Source organism: Salvelinus sp. IW2-2015, linkage group LG5 (genome assembly GCF_002910315.2).
Source record: "Salvelinus sp. IW2-2015 linkage group LG5, ASM291031v2, whole genome shotgun sequence".
Classification (NCBI taxonomy): domain Eukaryota; kingdom Metazoa; phylum Chordata; class Actinopteri; order Salmoniformes; family Salmonidae; genus Salvelinus; species Salvelinus sp. IW2-2015.
Window position 1 is genome coordinate 32,195,758 of NC_036844.1, and position 23,727 is coordinate 32,219,484.

Genomic DNA, 23,727 nt, shown 5'->3' on the forward strand with positions numbered 1-23,727 from the left:
TCAATCAGCACATAATACACATTACAGGACTAGTTGAGCCTGCTTTATGTCTAGATACACATCACAGCCAGTGGCATATTGGAATGGGAACAGTGCCATCTGCAGCCCAAAACTGTAGGTTCATCGTCTCTCACTYGTCTCTCACTAGATGGCATGTTGCCAGTCTGCTCCAATCTATTGTCGACTTCTTGAAGTGAGGCTTCTCAGTAAAGATAATCTCAGTTGACCCTTTATCTATCTCCACCTAATCAGTTATGTTCTAACATAACCATGATCAATGCATTGATACCTKATTTTTAAATGTTGCTGCAATTGTACAGACACTACAGAATATATTTCAGAGAACCATCAGATCAATTTACTGTCAATATAATGTCCTAAATAAACTGACAACATTGCCCATGATATTCAGGCACACGTTGCAGGGTTCATTGTAACATAGGAAGCCTAGTAGGCCTATTTCAAAGGTATAGTCACAGAACAGGGGAAAGAAAATGGGGATGAAAGGACCAGCATTCTATTTGCATTCTATATTCTATTATTTTCCTGTGAATATCACCTCAGAATTAAATGCGTCATGTGCTCAGTCATAGATATAAAGCCTATACGTGTTCTATGTGTATGTGTTCACAGCTCAGTAATGTGAGAATAAATCAACAATATCCTTTTCCCCCTAACTTCCAGAACTTCCAGACCTTTTTTGTTGTTGAAAAGCAATAATATACAAATCAGGTAAGAATAAATATATCAAAACCCACGATACACATAAATAACATTAATAATAGAAAAAGGAAAAGAGATGACAGATCACATTTCATCATCAACATTTACATTATAATATTCTACTGTACAGATACTTTTACTATGTAATTTGAGGGAATTTAATCAAGCTAAACGTTCACGCACACTATAGAAGTTTAATTAATTATTATTATTACATTAAGGCTTGAAATCTGAGGGTCTTCTTTGAAAATGTACACTTGTGAAATTACTCATTAGTATTAAGACATTAACAATGAAATCTGACTTATTATTGTAATCAAAATGTTATAGTTTTTTTTGCTAGGTAAAGTTATAAATATACTTATTTGAGAAATATACAACAAGATCATCCCAGCATTTGGATATTACATTACATTCATAAAAAAGGTGACACAATGACTCAATGATTTATTACCTCAAAAAGAGCCATTCTCATCCACATCTGTGAACTTCGTAATAAAGGCATTTGTTGCATATATATGTATATTATTATGAAATCCCTTCAGAATGATGGACCTCTAACCTTGTTTGGTACCATGCTTTTCCCAATCTACTTCCACTTAGTGAATGCCAATAAAACTTCCCTCTTGGTGCGACTCTCTTATCTACATGAGACCCACCCCGTTAGGTAGACCGGAACGTAAKATTTTTTCAATGGTAAACGACCTGAGTGAACTATCTTCATTTATCCACCATCTTTGACTGTGGAATGTTGGTTTTTTGCTTCGCGTGTGGATAATAACGAGGAGGAGATTTTTTAAAGCTAGCTAACCAGCGGACACATGATAAGGGCAATGACGCAAATATGTACCAACTGCCCGTTTCTCAACAAATATATATTCAATGTGTCTTTCAAAAGAAGAAAGACCATAATCATCTGAAAAACAATATTGTTAGCCTGTGTGGTAACTGTGGTAAGCTAGCAACCCGTGGTGGTAAGGAAAAAGCATAGATTCTTTAGCGAACGTAACGTTATTCAGAACTGCTCAACACGGAAGAGAAGAGGCAAATCTGGGAGGTGTTGATTTAGAATAGTTTACAAACAATTTAATATATCTGTCACGATAGGTTACCAACTTTTTTTAGCTTGCTATCTAGCCACACTCCGTCCCAATTCTGATAGATCGCGTTGGCTGTTTTATTTTTATGTGGCCTAMCTAGCATGCTAATCGAGCGTTCCTTTTGTAAACTGAAGTACTAGTAGCCCGTTTCTGTTCGTAACGTTAGTGGGGATCTTTCTTGATGTGATTGCTACCAAAACTGTCAGCGATTTGGTTTAATCCAACACATTATAATGCGTTGTTTATAAGTAGTATTATCTCTAAATTACACGTTTGTCTTGTTTTGGAAGCATAACGTTAGTAGCCAGCTAAGTTGGTTAAGTAGCAATGGTTCGCAGATAGACAAATAGCTATAGCTAGTTAACTAACGTAGATGATTTATAAGATATAAACTGGCACGTTTTTCTGTTGACAAATCAGCTAGATAAGTAACGTTCGTTTTCTAATTTATGTCTGCTGGTGAAGTGCATTGGTTGGCAAATGACTTCTGAAGGAAATTGTGATGGCTAGCTAGAATAACATGTAGACAACTGCTAGCTAGCATGACCTAGCCAGCCAGCTAACTGTAGAAAACAGTAACGTTACGTTAGATTGTCTATCAATCACTAACTAGGTGACAGGATAGTTGAAGTAGGGTTGGCCTTGAAACTATCTAGCTGGTTTATAACAAGTTAATAGACCTAACTAATTGATAACTAGCTTTCTGCATTGGCATATTCCAACAGATTATGTTCGTTGCTAGTATACATATCTATGGAGTATTTTTGCAGATGTTTATTTTGAAAATCTATCAGGATGCATAACGATTCAGATCTCATGAGGTTGAGCACTCCAAATACATATCTGAAGAATTTACACTTGGCCACTGAAGTTGGAACAGTCCAACACAGTTACAGCTCCAGCTCCACGTGAGTAGGAGATGAGGAGCATTATTAAGATTCTCTGTGAAGTTAGACAGGTGTACTACAGCGTCTTGCTATGAATGATGTTATCAGAAACCACTTTACATTTACAGAAGTGCTACTCGAAATGTGTGAAGAAACCAACCAAAGCAGTTGTGATTTTTCTTCCAAATTAATGTTGTTACTTAGTCAGTGGGTCACCACCAGTGTGCCAAAATGTCAATCTCCAGATAACAAAGCAAGGATTACTTTTTTTGCAAGAACTGCACGGCAAAGCAGCCCATCCCTGAAAAAGAGCATGCACGGACTCCCTTGAGATACACTAAGGATTATAAACCAGAAAGTGAAGAGAACTGTGTTATTAACTTGTTTTCCTCAATGGAAGTGCCATTGTAGACATGTAACAGGGTGGCTACAACTGTGCCATTAGGAGCTCCAGCCTTAGAGGAAGCCTTGCAACCCTGGGTTGGCTGCTCTTAGGGGGACGATGGGTTCCCAAGCTCTTCAGATACTGCGGCAGGGGGTGTGGGCTTCAATCACAGGAGGCTGGTATGTGGARCCCCACCAGAGCACGTTCTCCAACTGCTTCCACCTGTACCTCTGGATCTTTCTCCTGGCCTTCCCTTTCCTGCTATACATGGTGAGGATTCATGAAGGTGACAATTTGGTTATTTCTATAGATGGAAGAATTCCTGTTCTCTAGGAATTCTCTTTGAACTGGATGTCAAGTTAGTCAGGCACTTTTTACATACTGCACTAATAAATGTATATCAGACAGCCATTATTCAGATCAAATGAGAACTGGTTTTATCATAGAACGGAGGAGCAGAACCATGTTGGTAACAGAGTAGGAGAGTACCATTTTCCCCTCAGTATTAATTCAAAACTGTATTTTCTTCCACACTTGTCCTATTGCTTCTCTTTACCTTAATGTTTGAGCTTTTGTTTACGCCTTAGTATTTGCTCTAGTGAAGAGTGCTGTTTGGAAACCAGGCCTGTTATGTCCTCAAGCTATTGTGTCTGTAATCTTTGTGAAGTGGTCCTTCCTAGTCTGTAATATGTCCAATATTTCCACGTGTTTGCCTATCTAGGGGAAGTGTTTGTGTTATGGTTATTTTATTGCTATTGAYGACAGGGTGTTGTTTCTGTACCCTTATCAAGGGCTAGCCTACTTAATATTCCTATCTCTGGATTCACTCTTTCTTGTCCCCTCTGGTCATCCTGTCCAGTCTCTCCCCCCCAGCCTGGTTGTGGCAGCTGTTTACTGTACTGTGGTGGCAGCCTTCTTCACAGCCATAAAGGCAGTGAACTTCCACCTCCATGCCATGTTCGACCTGGGGGAGATGGTGGAGAAGAGGCAGGTCTCGCACATAACCAACGCCCCACGGCTAGAAGAGGGGGATGATGGGTCAGGAGGCCACGATGGGAACCAGCATAGGTACTGATGGAGATTTCCATATCCTAATGGAATAATTTTTTGTCAAACTTTGTAAAAAATAAAATAAAATTAAACGATGTGAAGAGGCTCATTTGTGTTGATGCTTTGAGGGCTGTTATTTCACATGATTGTGGACAGATTTTGAGTCTTATGTTTTTTCATGCTGGTATGTATGCTCCCCTCTCAGGGACAGCAATGTTGGTGTGGAGATGACTGTGTTCAGAAAGGTCAACTCAACACCTCCAGTTCGCTGCAGCTCCCAGCACTCTCTGTTTGGACTCAATCAGGTGTCGGTGAGAACTGACTTGCATTTACACAGCACACAAACGTACTCTCTCTTAACCCTTCCCCTACAATTTTTGCGCCCCCGCGGAAATCAAATTAACATAATAAAAAATCTCCATCAAGATCGGTCTGTTTAAGCTAGAGAATAGAGATGTTTTTTTTTGCATGGGCTGCGTCTCAATACGCTGATATCGCCCTTCCGCACCTGCGGTGAAAGGTGGCAGAGCTAGAGCGGTGTTTGTCAGACCATGAGACATCCTGAAAATCGGTCTTCTCACAGTTTGGCCACTCTATTGAAAGATGAGACTCTCACAAACATGATGGTGTTCTCCGTTTTGCTCTAGAACACTCACAAAACTCTGAAGTCGGTACAGCCTCTTCTGCAAACTTCTGTCTGTAGCGTCCAAACTGTTTGGGCTACACACTAATATGACCCCTCTGTGGACAAACACGATTTTGCTCTGACACTCACAAGACTCGCCTGAAGGTCCCTGGTACCAGCAAACATGTTTTATGGAAGTGTATATGGAGATAATTTAGTGCCTAAATAAGGGATAAATACATGTATAACAAAAAAAATGTGTTTCCTGATCTTTCTTATTTCTCTCAGATATAGGACAGACACTTCAGAACAAACTTCTTTTTGATTTATTTTCGGACTATCTGTTGGTCCATGCTGTGAATCTGTTATTCAATGCATTTCGATTGGCAAATAGCAGTAATGCCAAATTCAGTGTTTCATCCAATATTTTCTTTATACATTATATATTTTGTATACCTTAAGCCTTAAGGTATACAAAACCTTAAGGCTTAAGGGGTCTTGAAATTCAAAATCAAATAGCTAAATGATCCTTGATATGACCATCTTAAAATAATAGCATATGTTAGCTTAGAACCCCCGTATTCCCATGCAAATTATTTATATTCCTATGATATTCATTCTTAATCTAAKAAATGTTTTATTTTTTTCTCAGGAGTTTTTGCCCCAGCTTGATGACAGTAGAYGCTCCAAGGGTATAGTATATCTAATCTAACCCCACTCTAACCTCAGTGTTGTGGTTGGGTAAAGCTGATCTGACTGACGGATGATCATTTCTTTGTCCAACATGGTTAGCAGTCTAATTTAGGGACTGCTTTTTCTCTTCTCAGATATGAAGGATCTGATGCGAGAGCAATGCAGCAATAACTTGATTGTCACGTCAGCTCGCCGGGAGATCTTCTGCCACAGCTCCCAGGACCCCATCCGTAAGCATTAAACTGCAAGTAGACATCTCATATTTTGTCTTTTCTTTGGCATGTGTGTATTAAGTTTGGGCTTTCACTTACAGATGTTGCCAACATGGTCCCGTCCTGCTTGGCTGCTYCTGTAGGGGGAGAGTTCCCTGATCTAAGGGGAGTAGGAACAGGGATAGCAGGGGGATTTGGTAGCTTCCAACCTGGGATGTGCATCTCCATCCCCCCGTCCCCCTCCAGTCAGGAAGACGGAGGAGAGAAGGGCCAATTGGAGGAGATTGAGGGCATGCTGGAGCAGCTGTCCCAGCAGAGTCCTGAGGAGCCCTACTCCCCCTTGGGCCCCTCTGCTGAGTCAGAGAGCCTGGGGGACGCTCCCATCAGCCCTCTTATAAAGAGCAGTCTGAGTGAGGAGCTAAGTGAGAACCTGCTTGGGCTGGGCCTTGACCCCGTGGCCTTCGCCCCGGGAACAGAGCACCCAGGCGGCCGCAGTGGAGTGGCCATGACTGCCGGCTCCACAGACAGCTGCTTCAGCGGGGGCGGAGTGACCACGGACCGTGAGACCCTCAGCACWGTCAGCAGCTACCGCAGTGAGAAGACTGACTCCACCCAGCTGGAGAGCCCTTCACTCAGCCTGACACATAACATAGACTCAGGGGCGCCAACCTCTGCCCCAGCCCTGGGCACCGGTACCCTAGAGCCAGCAGAGGAGCCTGTACTGCAGGGGGGCAGTGATACTGACGATCTGTCGGACAGCGAACTACTGCGCTCCCCCTCCAAAGAGCTCTCTCTGGGCCAGGGGCTTGATAAGACACTAGTGGAAGGGGAAGATTTGCCACCAGATATTACACAGCCCCCCTCCCTCCAGGACTTGTCTCCCTCCAGTAGTGGGCACTCAGAGGCATGTGATCTGGACAGGACGGTCCCCGTTCCCCCCCTCCCCCCTCCGCGGCAGGCTAGCTCGTTGCCGTCAGGYCTGGCCCTGGGTCTAGTGTCTTCTGAACCTGATCATCCTGTCTCCTCTATCCCCTTCCTGCCCTCTGAGCAGCCCTTTCTGCAGGCCCAGCAGGTCGTGCGCCCCAAAGACTTGAAGCTGCTGCGGACCGGTGGTGGTTGTGTTGGCCACCAGCCTGGCCGCAGGAAAGCCCCTCGCAAGCGAGGTGGAGGGGGAAGCAGCAGCTTTGACTGTGGCTCCTACAGGAGCCACCACGGACAGCACAGAGACTACATCCCAGTGCGCAGTCGGCTGGAGGCTAAGACCTACAGCGAGAGCCTGTTTGAGGACTCCAGTGACGAGGATGACGGCTCCAGTGTGGGCTCCCAGAGACACTACAGCTCTGACGATGATGATTCCAGCTCCTCTACCTCCTGCTACTCCCCCGACCTCGCTAACACTGGCGTTACGAACCCGCCCCCCTCCACCCAGCTGCCCATCCCCAGGGAAGGAACGTTGTCCGAGACGTCTGGCCCCATCCTCTCCCAGAGGCCACAGAGGTCAGCCAGCACGGCTAGTGCTAAGACTCATGCCAGGGTGCTCAGTATGGACGAGGCCGGTGGGGGCCACACTAACACTGTGGTCCTGCCCTCCACCATGCTGACCACCCCTGCCCCACGACCCCTCACCATCTCCAAGTCAGACCTGGAGGCCCGGACCAGCCACACAGACGGCTTCCCTGGAACTCACCACCATCGCCTGGACTCTCTGGGAGGCTCCTGGGCTGGCAACCAGATGGGCTGGAGGGCCGGGGAACTGGTGGAGGAGGGAGCTGTGGGGGGAGGTGAGACACATACTATTCACGCTAACTTTGGCCCTGTATTCATAAAGTGTGCTGATCTAGGAACAGGTCCCCCGTGTCCATTCATTATAATCTAAAAGGCAAAACTGATTCTAGATTAGCACTCCTACTCTGATAGTCCCATTCAAGATGGAAAGAAAATMGAAAAAATGGCGACAAATAACACTCAAACTTTAATTTACTTACTAGCACTGGCTTTCCTGATAACTACCTTATTGAGGAGAAATGTACTTACTACGACTGTGATATGTGTTTGTCTCACCTAGCGATCTTAAGATGAATGCACTAACTGTAAGTTGCTCTGGATAAGWGCGTCTGCTAAATGACTCAAGTGTCATTGAAAGATTGATTGTTTGCTGTATTTACTAGATTAATAAGGGCCAGGTTGGTATTTCTAGAACTCAACATCTGAAATGTACATCCTGGTACTAATGTGAGTATCTGCTGCCTCAGCCCTGGCCCCAGAGGAGGGGGGCAAGCGGGACTCAGTGAGCAGTGTGAAGAGGACCCAGGCCATTCGCAGGCGACACAACGCGGGGAGCAACCCCACACCACCCCCCTCTACCATGGGCTCCCCACCCAGGTTGGTGTAGTGTAACACTTCCACACCATCTGCTCTAGCCATGTCCCTTATGCCAATCACCTCTGTATGTCCATGCTACATAAAGGCCATCTCCTGTGTCTTCCTGTAGTCTCCAGGACCTCCAGCGTGCCCGTACCTCCTCACACTCACGGACCCGGACCCTGCCCTCTGCCTTACAATTTGCCACCTCACTACTGCTGCCCCGCGSGGGGGTCCACGACGCCTCTACCTTCGACGACACCACAGAGGGGGCTGTGCACTACTTCTATGATGAGGGTGGTGAGTGTTGTGATGTCAGACACTACTTCTACGACGAGTGTGGGGATGTTAGACACTACTTCTATGACGAGGGTGGTGAGTGTGGTGATGTCAGACACTACTACTATGACGAGGGTGGTGAGTGTGTGGTGATGTTAGACACTACTTCGTATTACGAGGGTGGTAGTGGTGTGGTGATGGTCAGACCACTACTTCTATGATGAGGGTGGTGAGTGTGGGGATGTTAGACACACTTTATTACGTAGGGTGCTGAGTGTGTGGTGATGTTAGACACTATTCTATTCGAGGGTGGTGAGTGTGGTGATGTCAGACACTTACTTCTATTACGAGGGTGGTGATGTGGGGATGTCAGACACTACTACTATGACGAGGTGGTGAGTGTGGGATGTTAGACACTACTTCTATGACGAGGGTGGTGAGTGTGGGGATGTTAGACACTACTTCTATGAGAGGGTGGTGAGTGTGTGATGTTAGACACTACTTACTATGACGAGGGTGGTGAGTGTTGTGATGTTAGACACTACTTCTATGACGAGGGTGGTGAGTGTGGTGATGTTAGACACTACTTCTATACGAGGGTGGTGAGTGTGGTGATGTTACACTACTTCTATGACGGGGTGGTGAGTGTGGTGATGTTAGACACTACTTATATGATGAGGGTGGTGAGTGTGTGGTGATGTTAGATTCTACTACTATTACGAGGTGGTGAGTGTTGGGATGTTAGACACTACTTCTATGACGAGGTGGTGAGTGTGGGGATGTTAGACACTACTACTATGAGAGGGTGGTGAGTGTGTGTGGTGATGTTCAGACTACTTCATTACGAGGGTGGTGAGTGGGGATGTTAGACACTACTTCTATGACGAGGGTGGTGAGTGTGGGATGTAGACACTACTTCTATGCGAGGGTGGTGAGTGTGGGATGTCAGACACTACTACTATGACGAGGGTGGTGAGTGTGTGGTGATGTTAGATTCTACTTCTATTACGAGGTGGTGAGTGTGTGGTGATGTCAGACACTACTTCTTATGATGAGGGTGGTGAGTGTGGGGATGTTAGACACTACTTCTATGATGAGGGTGGTGAGTGGTGTGAGGTGTCAGACACTACTACTATGACGAGGGTGGTGAGTGTGTGGTGATGTCAGACACTACTTCTATTACGAGGGTGGTGAGTGTGTGGTGATGTCAGACACTACTTCTATGATGAGGGTGGTGAGTGTGGGGATGTTAGACTGGGGCTAGCTTTAGGGAAGAGTTAGATACTTCGGTGTATGTAGTGAATGCTCTCCATTCATTGCTGTTTGTTTTGTCAGGAGTGAAGAGATCGTACACGTTTGGACCTGCAGGAGGCGGTTATGAGGACCCGGTGGTGTAAGTGTCTCTCTGATGAGCCTCAGACTCTTTGTTTGAAACTGATATTGATATAATGTCTTGGCCACTCCCTCTTTTTCTCCTCTTAGGGAGCGGGAAAGACGGTCCCAGTCCTCCAGCTTCACCTCCAATGATGTCCAGGATGGGGCACCGGTGCTCACAGTGCTCCAGCCCAGGCCTGTGGTTCTGCAGGGCATGCAGGTGCGCAGGGTGCCCCTGGAGATGTCAGATATGCCAGAGGTGAGACACCATTAGAATTTGTTTCAGCAACGTATCATGTATTTTTGACAAATCAACCCGCTGGACATTTCTTGTATATGGCTTTGGTTTTTGTAGAATATGCATGATATTTGTCTCAAACCCCCGCCCCTGTGTCTAGTTTGACCTGGACCATGAATCTCTGCATGAGTCCCAGGAGAACACGCTGATGATCGAAGAGAAGGCCAAGCCCAAACACTACTACCGCTTCTGGGTGCTGCCAGGCAAGTGGCTGAGGGTGCGTTACGACCGTCTGGCCCTGCTGGCATTACTGGACAGGTGAGGCACAGCAGCTAGCTAGTTTATCTCAGTGGTAGTGTCACCCAATGAGGCACAGCAGCTAGCTAGTTTATCTCAGTGGTAGCTGTCACTCCAATGAGGCGACAGCAGCTAGCTAGTTTATCTCAGTGGTAGTGTCACCCAATGAGGCACAGCAGCTAGCTAGTTTATCTCAGTGGTAGTGTCACCCAATGAGGCACAGAATCACCCAATGTTTGTCATCGTTATTGAGGAGAAAGCCATAGTTCCGTTAGAGGTCTATACTGTGGAAAGACATTGTTAGGGTTTCAATACTTGGGAATTTGGTAAAGTTWCTGGAATTTTGCAACCCTAAACAGTATAAATGACCACCTACTTCCATTGTGTGTCACCTGTAGGAACCGTGGTGTAGGGGAGAATGTGTTTGCGGTGGTGCTGGCCAGCATGGTGGCCTTCCTGGGGTTCCTGCTCCTCTTGCAGGGTTTCTTCAGGGACATTTGGGTCTTCCAGTTCTGCCTGGTCATCGCCAGCTGTCAGTACTCACTACTAAAGGTACGCAACACAAGTCGTAAGGAATCAAGTCCCTATTCAATTCCTATTCCCTTTTTTTATTATTAATACAGGTATCTGGTCCTTTTCATCAACTGCCGATGCATTTTAGTTGTTAAAACTGTTATAGACCAGCGTTAACTTGAAGTGAAGTAATGTGTTAAAGTGTCTGAACTGACACTTTGGTCTCCTTCCTCAGAGTGTTCAACCAGATGCAGCCTCCCCAATGCATGTAGGTAGATGTCATCCAAACATCTGTCTTGGTCATTATCCAGTTTGTAACCGTTCCATTGTTGATTCTTGTTTTGATGGCACAACCTGATGACTGTCTGGTCTAACCCATCAGGGCCATAACTGGGTCATCGTGTACAGTCGGCCCGTCTACTTCTGCCTGTGCTGTGCTCACGTCTGGGTGTTTGACCTGGCTGGGCGCTCGGGCCACCTGCAGCCTTTCTCCCTCTACGGCGTCACCTTCTTCTCCGCTCACTTCCTGCTCTGTGCCAGGGATGTGCTCATAGGTCAGTCTGAGTTAGACTCTTCTAGCTGTGCGCTTTTGCAGATGTATTATGACCAACAGACCCACTCACACACTTTCTCTATCTCTTTCTTTCCCCCCAGTGTTCACCTTGTGTTTCCCCATCATTTTCCTGTTTGGGCTTGTACCTCAGGTCAACACCTTCCTCATGTGTCTTCTGGAGCAGGTCGACATGCACATTTTTGGGGGAACGGGTATGACGGGTCCATAACATTCACTGTAATTCAGTTACACACAACATACTGTCATTTGTTGAGTGATGCCTGTTGACTTTGGTGTGTGTGTGTTCCTCTCCACAGCCACCACCAGCCCCCTGTCGTCCCTGTACAGCCTGTTACGCAGTGTGTTGGTGACCGCGCTGCTCTATGGGTTCTGTCTTGGTGCTATCATTGCTCCCTGGGAACATCCCCATGTGCCAGTACTGTTTTCTGTGTTCTGTGGTCTGCTCCTGGCCTTCTCCTACCACCTGAGCCGCCAAAGCAGCGACCCCATCATCCTGTGGTCTGTYTACCTCTACTACCTGTATATACCTAGTGGTACCTTGTCGTACATGTAGCTAACATTCCCAGATCCTAGCTGTCATTTGAACAACCTCTCCATCCCTCTTCTCTCATGTTCAACATCTCCCTGTATGTGTTTTGCTCTAGGTCTCTGGTCCGCTCCAAGTTCTTTCCTGAGCTGCTGGGTCGGACCCCTGAGGAGCCTCCTCTGGAGATCAAAGACCCCCTGCCTGAGAAACTACGCAACTCTGTGGTAAGTTGCGTCCCAAATGGCTCCATATTCACTATATAGTGCACTACTATTGACCAAGGTCCATTTGGGATGCATACCAAGACGTCCCTCCCTGCTGTTGGTGTTCTGAGGTTTTAAAACCCGTCTCTGTCTGTGTTTTACAGAAAGAGATGTTCCACTCTGACCTGGTCATGTGTCCCCTCATGGCTGTCATCACGTTTGCCATCAGTGCCAGCACTGTCTTCATCGCTCTGCAGGTCAGTCAACACCTGGTCGACCGGATATGGAAGAAATGGGATGTTTCAATGTATAGAGGGAGTCCTTCTGATTGTTTATGGCACTCCGCGTGTGTGATCTCTGAGACCTCCTGTTCCTCCTCTCCCCTCCAGCCTGCTCTAAGTTACGTCCTGTACATGGTGGCCGGGGGGGTGGGCTTCCTCACACACTACCTGCTGCCTCAGCTCCGCAAGCAGCTGCCCTGGTTCTGCCTGGCCCACCCTGTCCTCCGTTCTCGAGAGTACAGCCAGTTTGAGGTCCGCGGTGAGTAGCAACACAACCACCTCTAAACTCACTCACACATCCGTAAGAAATGTGTCAAGGCCTCAGGTTTGTCATAGATTTTTTGCTGTGCCTTGTTCCTCCCAGATGCCGCCCAGCTGATGTGGTTTGAGAAGCTGTATGCGTGGTTGCAGTGTTTGGAGAAGTATTTCATCTACCCGGCGGTGGTGCTCAACTCCCTCACTACAGAAGCCCAGCTTGTCAGCCAGAACCCAATGAAACTGGACATCTAGTAAGCAACCCAGCCATCCCCTACCAACCTCCTCACCATACATACACCCTCCTCTTCTGAATCTCATCCCATTCATCCATCCGTCTAATCAGAGTTCAGTGAGAACACGCTTTGTATTTGCATCATATGTATTTTAATGTCTCCCGTCCTCTCACTCTCTCCCTTCTCCTCACTCTCTCCCTTCTCCTCTCTCTCTCCCTTCCCCTCTCTCTCTCCCTTCTCCTCACTCTCTCCCTTCCCCTCTCTCTCCCTTCTCCTCACTCTCTCCCTTCCCCTCTCTCCTCATCCCTTTCTCCTTCAAACTCTCTCCCTTCTTCCTCACTCTCTCCCTTCTCCTCACTCTCGTCCCTTTCTCCTCTCTCTCTCCCTTCCCTTCTCTCTCTCCCTCTTCCTTCACACTCTCTCCCTTCTCCTCACCTCCTTCCCCTCTCTTCTCTCCCTTCCCCTCACTCTCTCCCTCCTTCTCCTCTCTCCACTCTCTCCTTCTCCTCACTCTCTCCTCCTTCTCCTCACTTCTGCTCTCCCTCTCCTCACATCTGGCATTCTCTCCTTCTCCTCTCTCGTCTCATCCTCACTTCCCCTACAACCTCTCTCTCTACCATCTTTGCTCCTCTACTCATCTCCCTTCTCCTCTTCACTGCTCTCTCCTCTCCTCACCTCTCTCCCTCTCCGCCTCATACACTGCTCTCCCTTCCCCAACTGCCGGTCTAAGCTTACTCCCCTCCACTCTCCCTGCTGGCTACCTACACTATCTCTCCTTCCCTCCCTTCTCATCTGCTCTTCTCCACATCTTCCTTCTACTCCTCCTCTGCTGCCACTCCTTCGTCCCTCTCTCTCTCCTTCCTCTCTGCGAACTCTCCCCACTCTCTCCCTTTCGCACACTCTCTCCTCTCCCTCTCTCTTCTCCTCACTCTTCTCCCTCTCCTCACTCTCTCCCTTCTCCTTCACTCTACTGCCCTTCTCCTCAACTCCTCTCCCTTTCGTCGGTCAGCATCTCCTTCCCTTTCTCCATCACTCCGATCTTCACACCATTTACTTAAACCGTGTCTCTCTCTCTCCCTTACCCCCTCTCTCTCCTTATTCCCTCACTCTCTCCCTTCTCCTCACTCTCTCCCTGTTCCCCTCACTCTCCCTTCCCCTCCTCTCTCTCCCGTCTCCTCACTCTAGCCATACGGCCTTTCTCGGCATCACTCTCTCGCCTCTTCCACCCTCTATATCTTCTCTCACCATATTCATCCTTACTACTCTGCCCTTCCCCTCTCTCTCTCGCCTTCCTGTCACTTCTTCTAGCCCTTCTGCCTCAACATCGTCTCCCTTCTCTGCGACTGCTCTCCCTTCTCCTCACTCATCTCCCCTGTTCTTCCTCATCTCATCCATCCCTTATCACTTCCATCATACATCTCTTCCCATAGTGCTCCTCACTCTCTCCCTTTCCTCAACTTCTTCCCTTTTCACTCCACTCTCTCCGATTCTCCACTCTCTCCTTCCTCCACCTGTTCCCTCTCTCTCTCCCTTCCCTCACTCTCTCCTTCTCTCACTCTCTCCCATATGCCCCCTCGCATTCCTTCGCCTCCTCTCTCCCATTCTCTCACTCGTCCTCTCCTGCATTTCCACTCTCCATTCACTCTTCCCATTCCACAGGTCTCTTCATCTCATCTCCACTCCTCCGTTCTCCCTCCTACTCATCTCCTCTCCATACTCTCTCTTCTACTCTTCCCTTCTCCTCACTCTCTCCCTTCTCCTCACTCACCCCTCTCGATACTCACCCCTCACTCGATCTCTCCCTCTCTCTCTCCTCGTCGTCCCTCTCCTCACTCTCCTTCTCCCTCTCCATCCCCTCTCTACTCTCCCTTCCCTCTCTCCTTTATCATCTCCGCTTATCTCTCCCTTCCCCTCTCTTTCTCCTTCTCCTCACGTCTATTCACTTCTCCTCACTCTCTCCGATCTTTCTCATCTCCATTTCCCAGGTCTCTCTCTCACCCATCATCTCTCTCTCTTCTCCCTTCCCTCACTCTCTCCCTTCTCCTACTCTCTCCCTTTCTCCCCTCACTCTCTCCTTCTCTACCTTCTCCCTCTACTCACTTCTTGCCTCACTCCTCCCTTCTCCTCACTCTCTCCCTTCTCCCTCACTCTCTCCCTTCTCCTCACTCTTCTCCCTTCCCCCATCTCTCTCTCCTGTTCTATCTCTCCCTATCTCTATTCTACTCCCTTTTCCCCTCTCTCCTCTCCCTTTCCCCTCTCTCTCCCTTCCCCTCTACTCTCTCCCTTCTCCTCACTCTCTCCCTTTCCTCCTCTTCAGCATCTCTCCCTTCTTCCCTTCCTTCCTCTACTCTCTCCCTTCCCCTCTCTCTTCTCCCCTTCGCCCTCACTCTCTCCCTTCTCTCCCTCCACTCTCTCCCTTCTCCCTCACTCTCTCCCTCTCCTCACTCCTTCCCTTCTCCTCACTCTCTCCCCTTCTCCTTCACTCTCTCCCTTCTCCTCACTCTCTCCCTTCTCCTCACTCTCTCCCTTCTCCTCTCTCTTCTTCCCTCCCCTCTCTCCTCTCCCTTCCCCTCACTCTCTCCCTTCTCCTCACTCTCTCCCTTCTCCTCACTCTCTTGTCCCTCCTCTCCAGTGGCCGGCTCTCTGGTTTCATCATCTGCGGGGATTGAAAGCTATGCTGGGCGCTGTTCTTCTGCGCCCCGTCCTGGCAGTACGTCACGCTGTCCTTCACCGCCCTCTTCTTCCTCTTCGACTACCCACACTTCTCAGAGACCTTCCTGCTCGACTATTACCTCATGTCTATCCTCTTCAGCAAGGTACCTGCCACCGCCTAGCTCCACGTACTCCTCCCTGGGACTTTGTGTTAGCACACATTCAACCAGATGAAAGCATCTGCACATACTGAACTGTGTTTAGTTGTAGTGCACTGACCTCAAGTCATTTCTGGCTGTACTTGATACCTGATATTGGATTGTATGGTTTCTCTTGATAGCTCTGGGACCTGCTCTACAAGCTGCGTTTTGTTCTCACCTACATCGCTCCCTGGCAGATCACCTGGGGCTCCGCCTTCCACGCCTTCGCCCAGCCCTTCGCTGTGCCCCGTATCCCTTTACCCTGGCACTGTGATCTGTAGAAAACTGTTTGAACTTAACAAGGATGTAGTCTTTCTGCGCTACCACTTGCTCATTTGCCAGTGAAACAAAGTGTGTAATAACAGTACATGCTGTGTCCATTGGCTGCACTGTGTGTTAGTGGTGTCTGTCAGAACTCCTTAACCCCCTCTGCTCCTCAGACTCAGCCATGCTGTTTGTCCAGGCTGTGTTCTCTGCTCTCTTCTCCACCCCCCTCAACCCTGTCCTGGGCAGTGCTGTGTTCGTCACCTCCTACACCAGGCCTGTCAAGTTCTGGGAGAGAGACTACAAGTYAGTTCTTCCCTTTTCCAGGAGTCAGGGAGATGTAGAGATGTAACTTCAGGCAGACGTCGGCATTGTCCAGGACAATTTTTGCAGTTAAGAGGTTAATGTTAACCAGATGAAGGCGATTAATGCCATGTCTAAATCCATCTGTTGCAGTGATAGCTAGCTGACTGCATTATCCTTTTACACAGCCGCCACCTGTCTCATGTCTAGTACAACAAACGCTGACACTACACTTCCAAGTATATCTGACAAGCATTGTATTTTGAATTCTGTGAAGTAAGTGTGGAAGAGGTGAAAAAAGGATTGTRGTCTATCAACAATGACAAGCCACTGGGGTCTGACAACTTGGATGGAAAATTACTGAGGATAATAGCAGACGATATTGCCACTACTATTTGCCATATTTCCAATTTAAGCCTAATAGAAAGTGTGTGCCCTCAGTCCTGGAGGGAAGCTAAAGTTATTCCCCTACATAAAAATAGTAAAGCCCCCTTAACTGGCTCAAATAGCCAACCAATCAGCCTGTTACCAAAACTTTTGCTATTTTTGCTATACAATGCTATTATACAGTAAACAAATTGACAACAGACTTTCAGCACGCTTATAGGGAAGGACATTCAACAAGCACAGCACTTAGACAAATGACTGATGGGYAAAAAAGATTGTGGGGGCTGTTTTGTTAGACATCAGTTTGGCTTTTGACATTATCGATCATAATCTGTTGCTGGAAAAATGTATGTGTTGTGGCTTTACACCCCCTGCTACATTGCAGATAAAGATTTAGCTGTCTAACAGAACAGAGGGTGTTCTTTAATGGAAGCCTCGCCAACAAAATCCAGGTAGAATCAGGAATTCCCCAGGACAGCTGTCTAGGCCCCTGACTTTTTTCAATCTTTACTAATGACATGCCACTGGCTTTGAGTAAGGCCAGTGTGTCTATGTATGCGGATGACTCAACACTATACACGTCAGCTATTACAGCAACTGAAATGACTGCAACACGTAATAAATAGCTGCAGTTAGTTTCAGAATGGCTGGCAAGGAATAAGTTAGTCCTAAACATTTCAAAAACTAAAAGCATTGTATTTGGGGCAAATAATTCACTAGACCCTAAACTTCAACTAAATCTTGTAATGAATAATGTGGAAATTGAGCATGTTGAGGAGACTAAACTGCTTGGAGTAACACTGGATTGTAAAACTGTCATAGTTAAAACATATTGATACAACAGTAGCTAAGATGGGGAGAAGTCTGCTCTGCGTTATTAACAGCACTATCAACAAGGCAGGTCCTACAGGCCCTAGTTTTGTAATACCTGGACTACTGTTCAGTCGRCTGGTCAGGTGACACAAGSACATAGGAAAATTGCAATGTGCTCAGAACAGCATGGCTGGGCCTTGGATGTACACAGAGAGCTAACATTAATAATATACATGTCATAATATGCATGTCAAAGTGGAGGAGAGATTGAGTTCATCACTACTTGTGATATTGACGTGTTGAATGCACTGAGCTGTCTGTTTGAACTACTGGCACACAGCTCACACCCATGCATACCCCACAAGACATGCCACCAGAGGTCTCTACAGTCCCCAGAACAGACTATGGGAGGTGCACAGTACAACATAGAGCCATGACTACATGGAACTCTATTCCACATCAAGTTACACACGCAAGCAGTTAAATTAGATTTAAATAACAGATAAAAATTCACCTTATGGAGCAGCGGGGACTGTGAAGCAACACAAAAATAGACACATGCATACAAACACACAATAACATACGCACTATACACACATGTACACATGGATTTTGTGTTGTAGATATGTGGTAGCAGAGGCCTGAGGGCACACACTTTATATGTTGTGAAATCTGTTATGAATGTATTGTAATGTTTTTAAAATGTATAACTGCCTTAATTTTGCTGGACCCCAGGAAGAGTGCCTTGGCAGCAACTAATGGGGATCCATAATAAATCCAAGTACTGTATAGGAGTTGCTAGAGCCTCTGTCACCCAGTTAACATCATGTCTGTCTTTCCAGCACCAAGCGGGTTGATCACTCCAACACTCGACTGGCCACCCAGCTGGACCGCAACCCAGGTCAGCTGCTACCACCACAACCTTCCCTCATCTAACACAAGTRATCATTCTTTAAAAGGACTCTGTTCTCATGCCTGTGGTCTCCTCTCCTCTCTTCCAGGTGCTGATGACAACAACCTGAACTCTATCTTCTATGAACACCTGACGCGCTCTRTGCAGCACAGCCTGTGTGGTGATCTGCTGCTYGGCCGCTGGGGYAACTACACCACAGGAGACTGCTTCATCCTGGCCTCCGACTACCTCAACGCCCTGGTGCACATCATCGAGATCGGCAACGGCCTGGTCACCTTCCAGCTGAGGGGGCTGGAGTTCAGGGGTGAGCATGGAGTGAGGGGGAGGTGGTGAGAGGGAGGGAAGGGGTTTGGGGTAGAAGGAACTTTTATGGAACTGAGTTCAGTGTAGTAAGCTTTGATGGTTTGAACATGAGATAGTGTTTTGGACTTGTCTGAATGCTATTCCTTTTCATTCTGTTGTATCTCCCTGTCTCTCTCTCTCTCCATATCTCCCTCTTTCCCTGTCTCTCATATCGCTCTCTCATCTTCCTGTCTCTCTCATATCTCCCTCTCTATCTCTGTATCTCTCTCTCTATCTCTCTCATCCCCCTCTCTCTCTCTCTCTCTCATCCCCCTCTCCCTGTCTCTCCCCCAGGTACTTACTGCCAGCAGCGGGAGGTGGAGGCCATCACCGAGGGGGTGGAGGAGGATGAGGGCTGCTGCTGCTGTGAGCCAGGCCACCTGCCTCACATGCTCTCTTTTAACGCAGCGTTCGGCCAGCGCTGGCTGGCCTGGGAGGTGGCCGCCACCAAGTACGTCCTGGAGGGCTACAGCATCAGCGACAACAACGCCGCCTCCATGCTGCAGGTGTTCGACCTGCGCAAGATCCTCATTACCTACTACGTCAAGGTGTGTGATCCACACTGATCTTACAGTTAACTATGACATGAGATCCAATAGCAGTTTATTTGAACAGTAGGTGGCCTGGTCTGTAACACGTGTTTCCTCTACCACAGAGCATCYTATACTACGTCAGTCGATCTCCTAAACTGGAGGAGTGGCTGGCCAATGAGATGGTGCAGGAGGCGCTGCGGCCCTGCCTAGGCCCCGCCTACGTGGACAGTGACCCGACCTTCAACCTGAACATWGACGAAGACTARGACCACAGGGCCTCTGGCGTCACCCCCAGCTCCTTCTGTATGGTCTACCTGGACTGGATCCAGTACTGTAACAGCAGACGCCAGACGGTCAGTGTCCCTTGTCATGTTACTGTTGAAAAGGTGACATGTTGATTTGACCATTACTTCCCATATGTAATTAGTGTCATCAGCAGACTAACTTCACGACGTGCTTCATGTGTGTTTTCTGTTGTAGCCGGTGGAGGAGAGCGAGAGAGACTCTCCTCTGGTCACCCTGTGTTTTGGCCTGTGTGTCCTGGGGAGAAGGGCTCTGGGCACAGCCTCCCACAGCATGTCTGCCAGGTAAGACCCAGGACTAAACACTGCACTCTAACTGTAGGGAGTATGTCTGCCAGGTAAGACCCAGGACTAAACACTGCACTCTAACTGGAGGGAGTATGTCTGCCAGGTAAGACCCAGGACTAAACACTCTGCAGTCTAACTGTAGGGAGTATGTCTGCCAGGTAAGACCCAGGACTAAACACTCTGCACTCTAACTGTAGGGAGTATGTCTGCCAGGTAAGACCCAGGACTAAACACTCTGAAGTCTAACTGTAGGGAGTATGTCTGCCTCTGTGATACTGTATACCAAAGGTGACTGTTTGTGCCACGACTTTCAGCTTGGAGCCTTTCCTGTACGGCCTCCACGCCCTGTTCAAGGGGGACTTCCGCATCACCTCTCCCAGGGATGAGTGGGTGTTTGCAGACATGGACCTGCTGAACAGGGTGGTGGCCCCCGGGGTGCGCATGTCCCTCAAACTGCACCAGGTTAGACATACTGGCATGACTCATTACAAACACGATAGTAACCAGCTTAATGACCTCAATGTAGAGAATTGACTGATTTTAGAGACAGTATGGTGGACAGAGCTAAGACTAAGAAGCTTAATGGTGACATCACCCACACTAAGCCCATCGCTCTGCCCCCCCCAACAGGACCACTTCACGTCTCCAGACGAGTACGAGGACCCGGTGGTTCTGTACGACGCCATCACGGCCAACGAAGAGAAGATGGTGATCAGCCACGAGGGCGACCCGGTGTGGCGCYGCGCCATTCTGGCCAACATGCCCTCGCTGCTGGCCCTGCGCCACGTCATGGACGACGGCAGCGACGAGTACAAGATCATCATGCTCAACAAGAGGTTCCTCAGCTTCAGGGTCATCAAGGTCAGCCGCAGCTACTGTAGAGACTCCCACAGTCACAGCCTTTTAGTGGTGTGCACTGAAATGAACAGGAGGACAATGGAGGTATTGCTGTAGCAGGACCATGGATCACATTGAGACTGATTAATYTCAGTAGATATTTGCCAGGAATGTTCTAGTGCTCTATTGTTAACTCTGCTTCTATCTCTAGTTGTGTGTCACCAGTTCTGGGTCAAATCAAATTGTATTTGTCACATGRGCCGAATACAACAGGCGTACCCTTACTGTGAAATGCTCACTAACAAGCCCTTAACAAACAATGCATTTTAAGAAAATATAGTTAAGAAAATATTACTAAATAAACTAAAGTAAAAAAACAATGAGGCTATATACGGGGGTACCAGTACCGAGTCATTGTGCGGGGGTACAGGTTAGTTGAGGTAATTTGTACATGTAGGTAGGGGTGAGGTGGCCATGCATAGATAATAAACAGTGAGAAGCAGCAGTGTAAAAACAAAGGGGGGATGTCAATGCAAATAGTCCTGGTAGCCATTTGATTAATTGTTCAGCAGTCTTATGGCTTGGGGGTAGAAGCTGTTAAGGAGCCATTTGGTCCTAGACTTGGCGCTCTGGTACCGTTTGCCGTGCGGTAGAAGAGGTTATTTGCATATTTGTGACTTCTTGTGCTCCTCCCCCCTGCTGACCCACACTGTCCTGCCCCCTGCAGGTGAACAGGGAGTGTGTCCGCGGGCTGTGGGCGGGCCAGCAGCAGGAGCTGGTGTTCCTGCGGAACCGGAACCCGGAGCGCGGCAGCATACAGAARGCCAAGCAGGCCCTGAGGAACATGATCAACTCGTCATGTGACCAGCCCATCGGCTACCCCATCTACGTGTCGCCCCTCACCACCTCCTTTGCAGGCGGGCACACCCAGCTCCGCTCAGTCTGGGGGGGGCCTGTCAGCCCCCGTAACATCTACGCCTGGCTCATCAGCAGCTGGGACAGGTACACTTACACTACACAGCCTGCGGTAGTCATGCTAAGGCTGTGAGATATATATATATATATATAGTGTGTGTGTGTGTATGTATGTGTATATATGCGCAGTTGAAGTCGGAAGTTTACATACACCTTAGCCAAATACATTTAAACTCCGTTTTTCACAGTTCCTGACATTTAATCCCAGTAACAATTCCCTGTTTTAGGTCAGTTAGAATCACCACTTATTTAAGAATGTGAAATGTCAGAATAATAGTAGAGAGAATGATTTATTTCAGCTTTTATTTTTTCATCACATTCCCAGTGGGTCAGAAGTTTACAACACTCAATTAGTATTTGGGAGCATTGCCTTTAAGTTGTTAACTCAAACGTTTGGTAGCCTTCCACAAGCTTCTCAATAAGTGGGTGATGTTGGCCATTCCTCCTGACAGAGCTGGTGTAACTGAGTCAGGTTTGTAGGTCTCTTTGCTCGCTTTCCTTTTTCAGTTCTGCCCACAAATTCTATAGGATTGAGGTCCGGGCTTTGTGATGGCCACTCCAATACCTTGACTTGGTTGTCCTTAAGCCATTTTGCCACAACTTTGGAAATTGCTTGGGGTCATTGTCCATTTGAAGACCCATTTGTGACCAAGCTTTAACTTCCTGACTGATGTCTTGAGATGTTGCTTCAATATATCCACATAATTTTCCTGCCTCATGATGCATCTATTTTGTGAAGTGCACCAGTCCCTTCTGCAGCAAAGCACCCCCACAACATGATGCTGCCACCCCCGTGCTTCACGGTTGGGATGGTGTTCTTCGGCTTGCAAGCCTCTCACTTTTTCCTCCAAGCATACAATGGCATTATGGCCAACAGTTCAATTTTTGTTACATCAGACCAGAGGACATTTCTCCAAAAAGTACAATCTTTGTCCCATGTGCAGTTGCTAACCGTAGTCTGGCTTTTTTATGGAGCAGTGGCTTCTTCCTTGCTGAGCGGCCTTTCAGGTTATGTCGATTATAGGACTCTTTCTGTGGATACAGATACTTTATACCTGTTTCCTCCAGCATCTTCAAAAACAATAGGTCCTTTGCTGCTGTTCTGGGATTGATTTGCACTTTTCGCACCAAAGTACGTTCATCTCTAGGAGACGGAACGCGTTTCCTTCCTGAGCGGTATGACGGCTGGTGTTCCCATGGGTGTTTATACTTGCGTACTATTGTTTGTACAGATGAACGTGGGTACCTTCAGGCGTTTTGGAAATTGTTCCCAAGGATGAACCAGACTTGTGGAGGTCTACAATTTTGTTTCTGAGGTCTTGGCTGATTTCTTTAGATTTTCCCATGATGTCAAGCAAAGAGGCACTGAGTTTGAAGGTAGGCCTTGAAATACATCCGCAGGTACACTTCCAATGACTCAAGTTATGTCAATTATCCTATCAGAAGCTTCTGAAGCCATGACATAATTTTCTGGAATTTTCCAAGCTGTTTAAAGGCAGGGTCAACTTAGTGATATGTAAACTTCTGACTCACTGGAATTGTGATACATGAATTATAAGTGAATAACTGTCTGTAAACAAGTGTTGGGAAAATGACTTGTGTCATGCACAAAGTAGATGTCCAACCGACTTGCCCAAACTATAGTTGTTTAACAAGAATTTGTGGAGTGGTTGAAAAACAAGTTTTAATGACTCCAACCTACGTGTATGTAAACTTTCGACTTCAACTGTACATAAGTATTCAGACCCTTTGCTATGAGACTCGAAATTGAGCTCATGTGCATCCTGTTTCCGTTGATCATCCTTGAGATGTTTTTACAACTTGATTGGAGTCCTCCTGTGGTAAATTCAATTGACTGGACATGATTTGGAAAGGCACACTACTGTCTATATAAGGTGCCACAGTTGACCGTGCATGTCAGAGCAAAAACCAAGCCATGAGGTCGACGGAATTGTCCGAAGAGCTCTGAGACAGGATTGTGCTGAGGCACAGATCTGGGGAAGGGTACCAAAAAATGTCTGCAGCATTGAAGGTCCCCAAGAACACGGTTGCTTTCTTCAATAGAAGAAGTTTGGAACCACCAAGACTCTCCCTAGAGCTGGCCGC

The 23,727-nt window shown here is 47.4% G+C and overlaps 1 protein-coding gene across 1 annotated transcript in view; it reads left to right on the forward strand.

The window, feature by feature from the left end:
- Positions 1-1,430: 1,430 nt before the first annotated feature.
- The window catches only part of LOC111964343 (pecanex-like protein 3), a 28,665-nt gene continuing 6,368 nt past the window's right edge, over positions 1,431-23,727 (forward strand). The window contains exons 1-31 of the mRNA XM_023988205.2: positions 1,431-3,365; positions 3,955-4,163; positions 4,351-4,456; positions 5,423-5,462; positions 5,598-5,693; positions 5,777-7,456; positions 7,928-8,057; positions 8,167-8,336; positions 9,651-9,708; positions 9,798-9,948; positions 10,088-10,245; positions 10,623-10,776; positions 10,973-11,005; positions 11,120-11,291; positions 11,392-11,502; positions 11,608-11,809; positions 11,956-12,061; positions 12,205-12,297; positions 12,430-12,580; positions 12,686-12,830; positions 15,445-15,628; positions 15,805-15,913; positions 16,105-16,234; positions 18,274-18,332; positions 18,433-18,648; positions 18,981-19,234; positions 19,342-19,572; positions 19,700-19,806; positions 20,124-20,271; positions 20,440-20,670; positions 21,374-21,648. Coding sequence (XP_023843973.2) covers positions 3,213-3,365; positions 3,955-4,163; positions 4,351-4,456; positions 5,423-5,462; positions 5,598-5,693; positions 5,777-7,456; positions 7,928-8,057; positions 8,167-8,336; positions 9,651-9,708; positions 9,798-9,948; positions 10,088-10,245; positions 10,623-10,776; positions 10,973-11,005; positions 11,120-11,291; positions 11,392-11,502; positions 11,608-11,809; positions 11,956-12,061; positions 12,205-12,297; positions 12,430-12,580; positions 12,686-12,830; positions 15,445-15,481 — 4,155 coding nt within the window. The 5' untranslated portion in view covers positions 1,431-3,212 and the 3' untranslated portion in view covers positions 15,482-15,628; positions 15,805-15,913; positions 16,105-16,234; ... (6 more) ...; positions 20,440-20,670; positions 21,374-21,648. The remainder of the gene's footprint in view (positions 3,366-3,954; positions 4,164-4,350; positions 4,457-5,422; positions 5,463-5,597; positions 5,694-5,776; positions 7,457-7,927; positions 8,058-8,166; positions 8,337-9,650; positions 9,709-9,797; positions 9,949-10,087; positions 10,246-10,622; positions 10,777-10,972; positions 11,006-11,119; positions 11,292-11,391; positions 11,503-11,607; positions 11,810-11,955; positions 12,062-12,204; positions 12,298-12,429; positions 12,581-12,685; positions 12,831-15,444; positions 15,629-15,804; positions 15,914-16,104; positions 16,235-18,273; positions 18,333-18,432; positions 18,649-18,980; positions 19,235-19,341; positions 19,573-19,699; positions 19,807-20,123; positions 20,272-20,439; positions 20,671-21,373; positions 21,649-23,727) is intronic.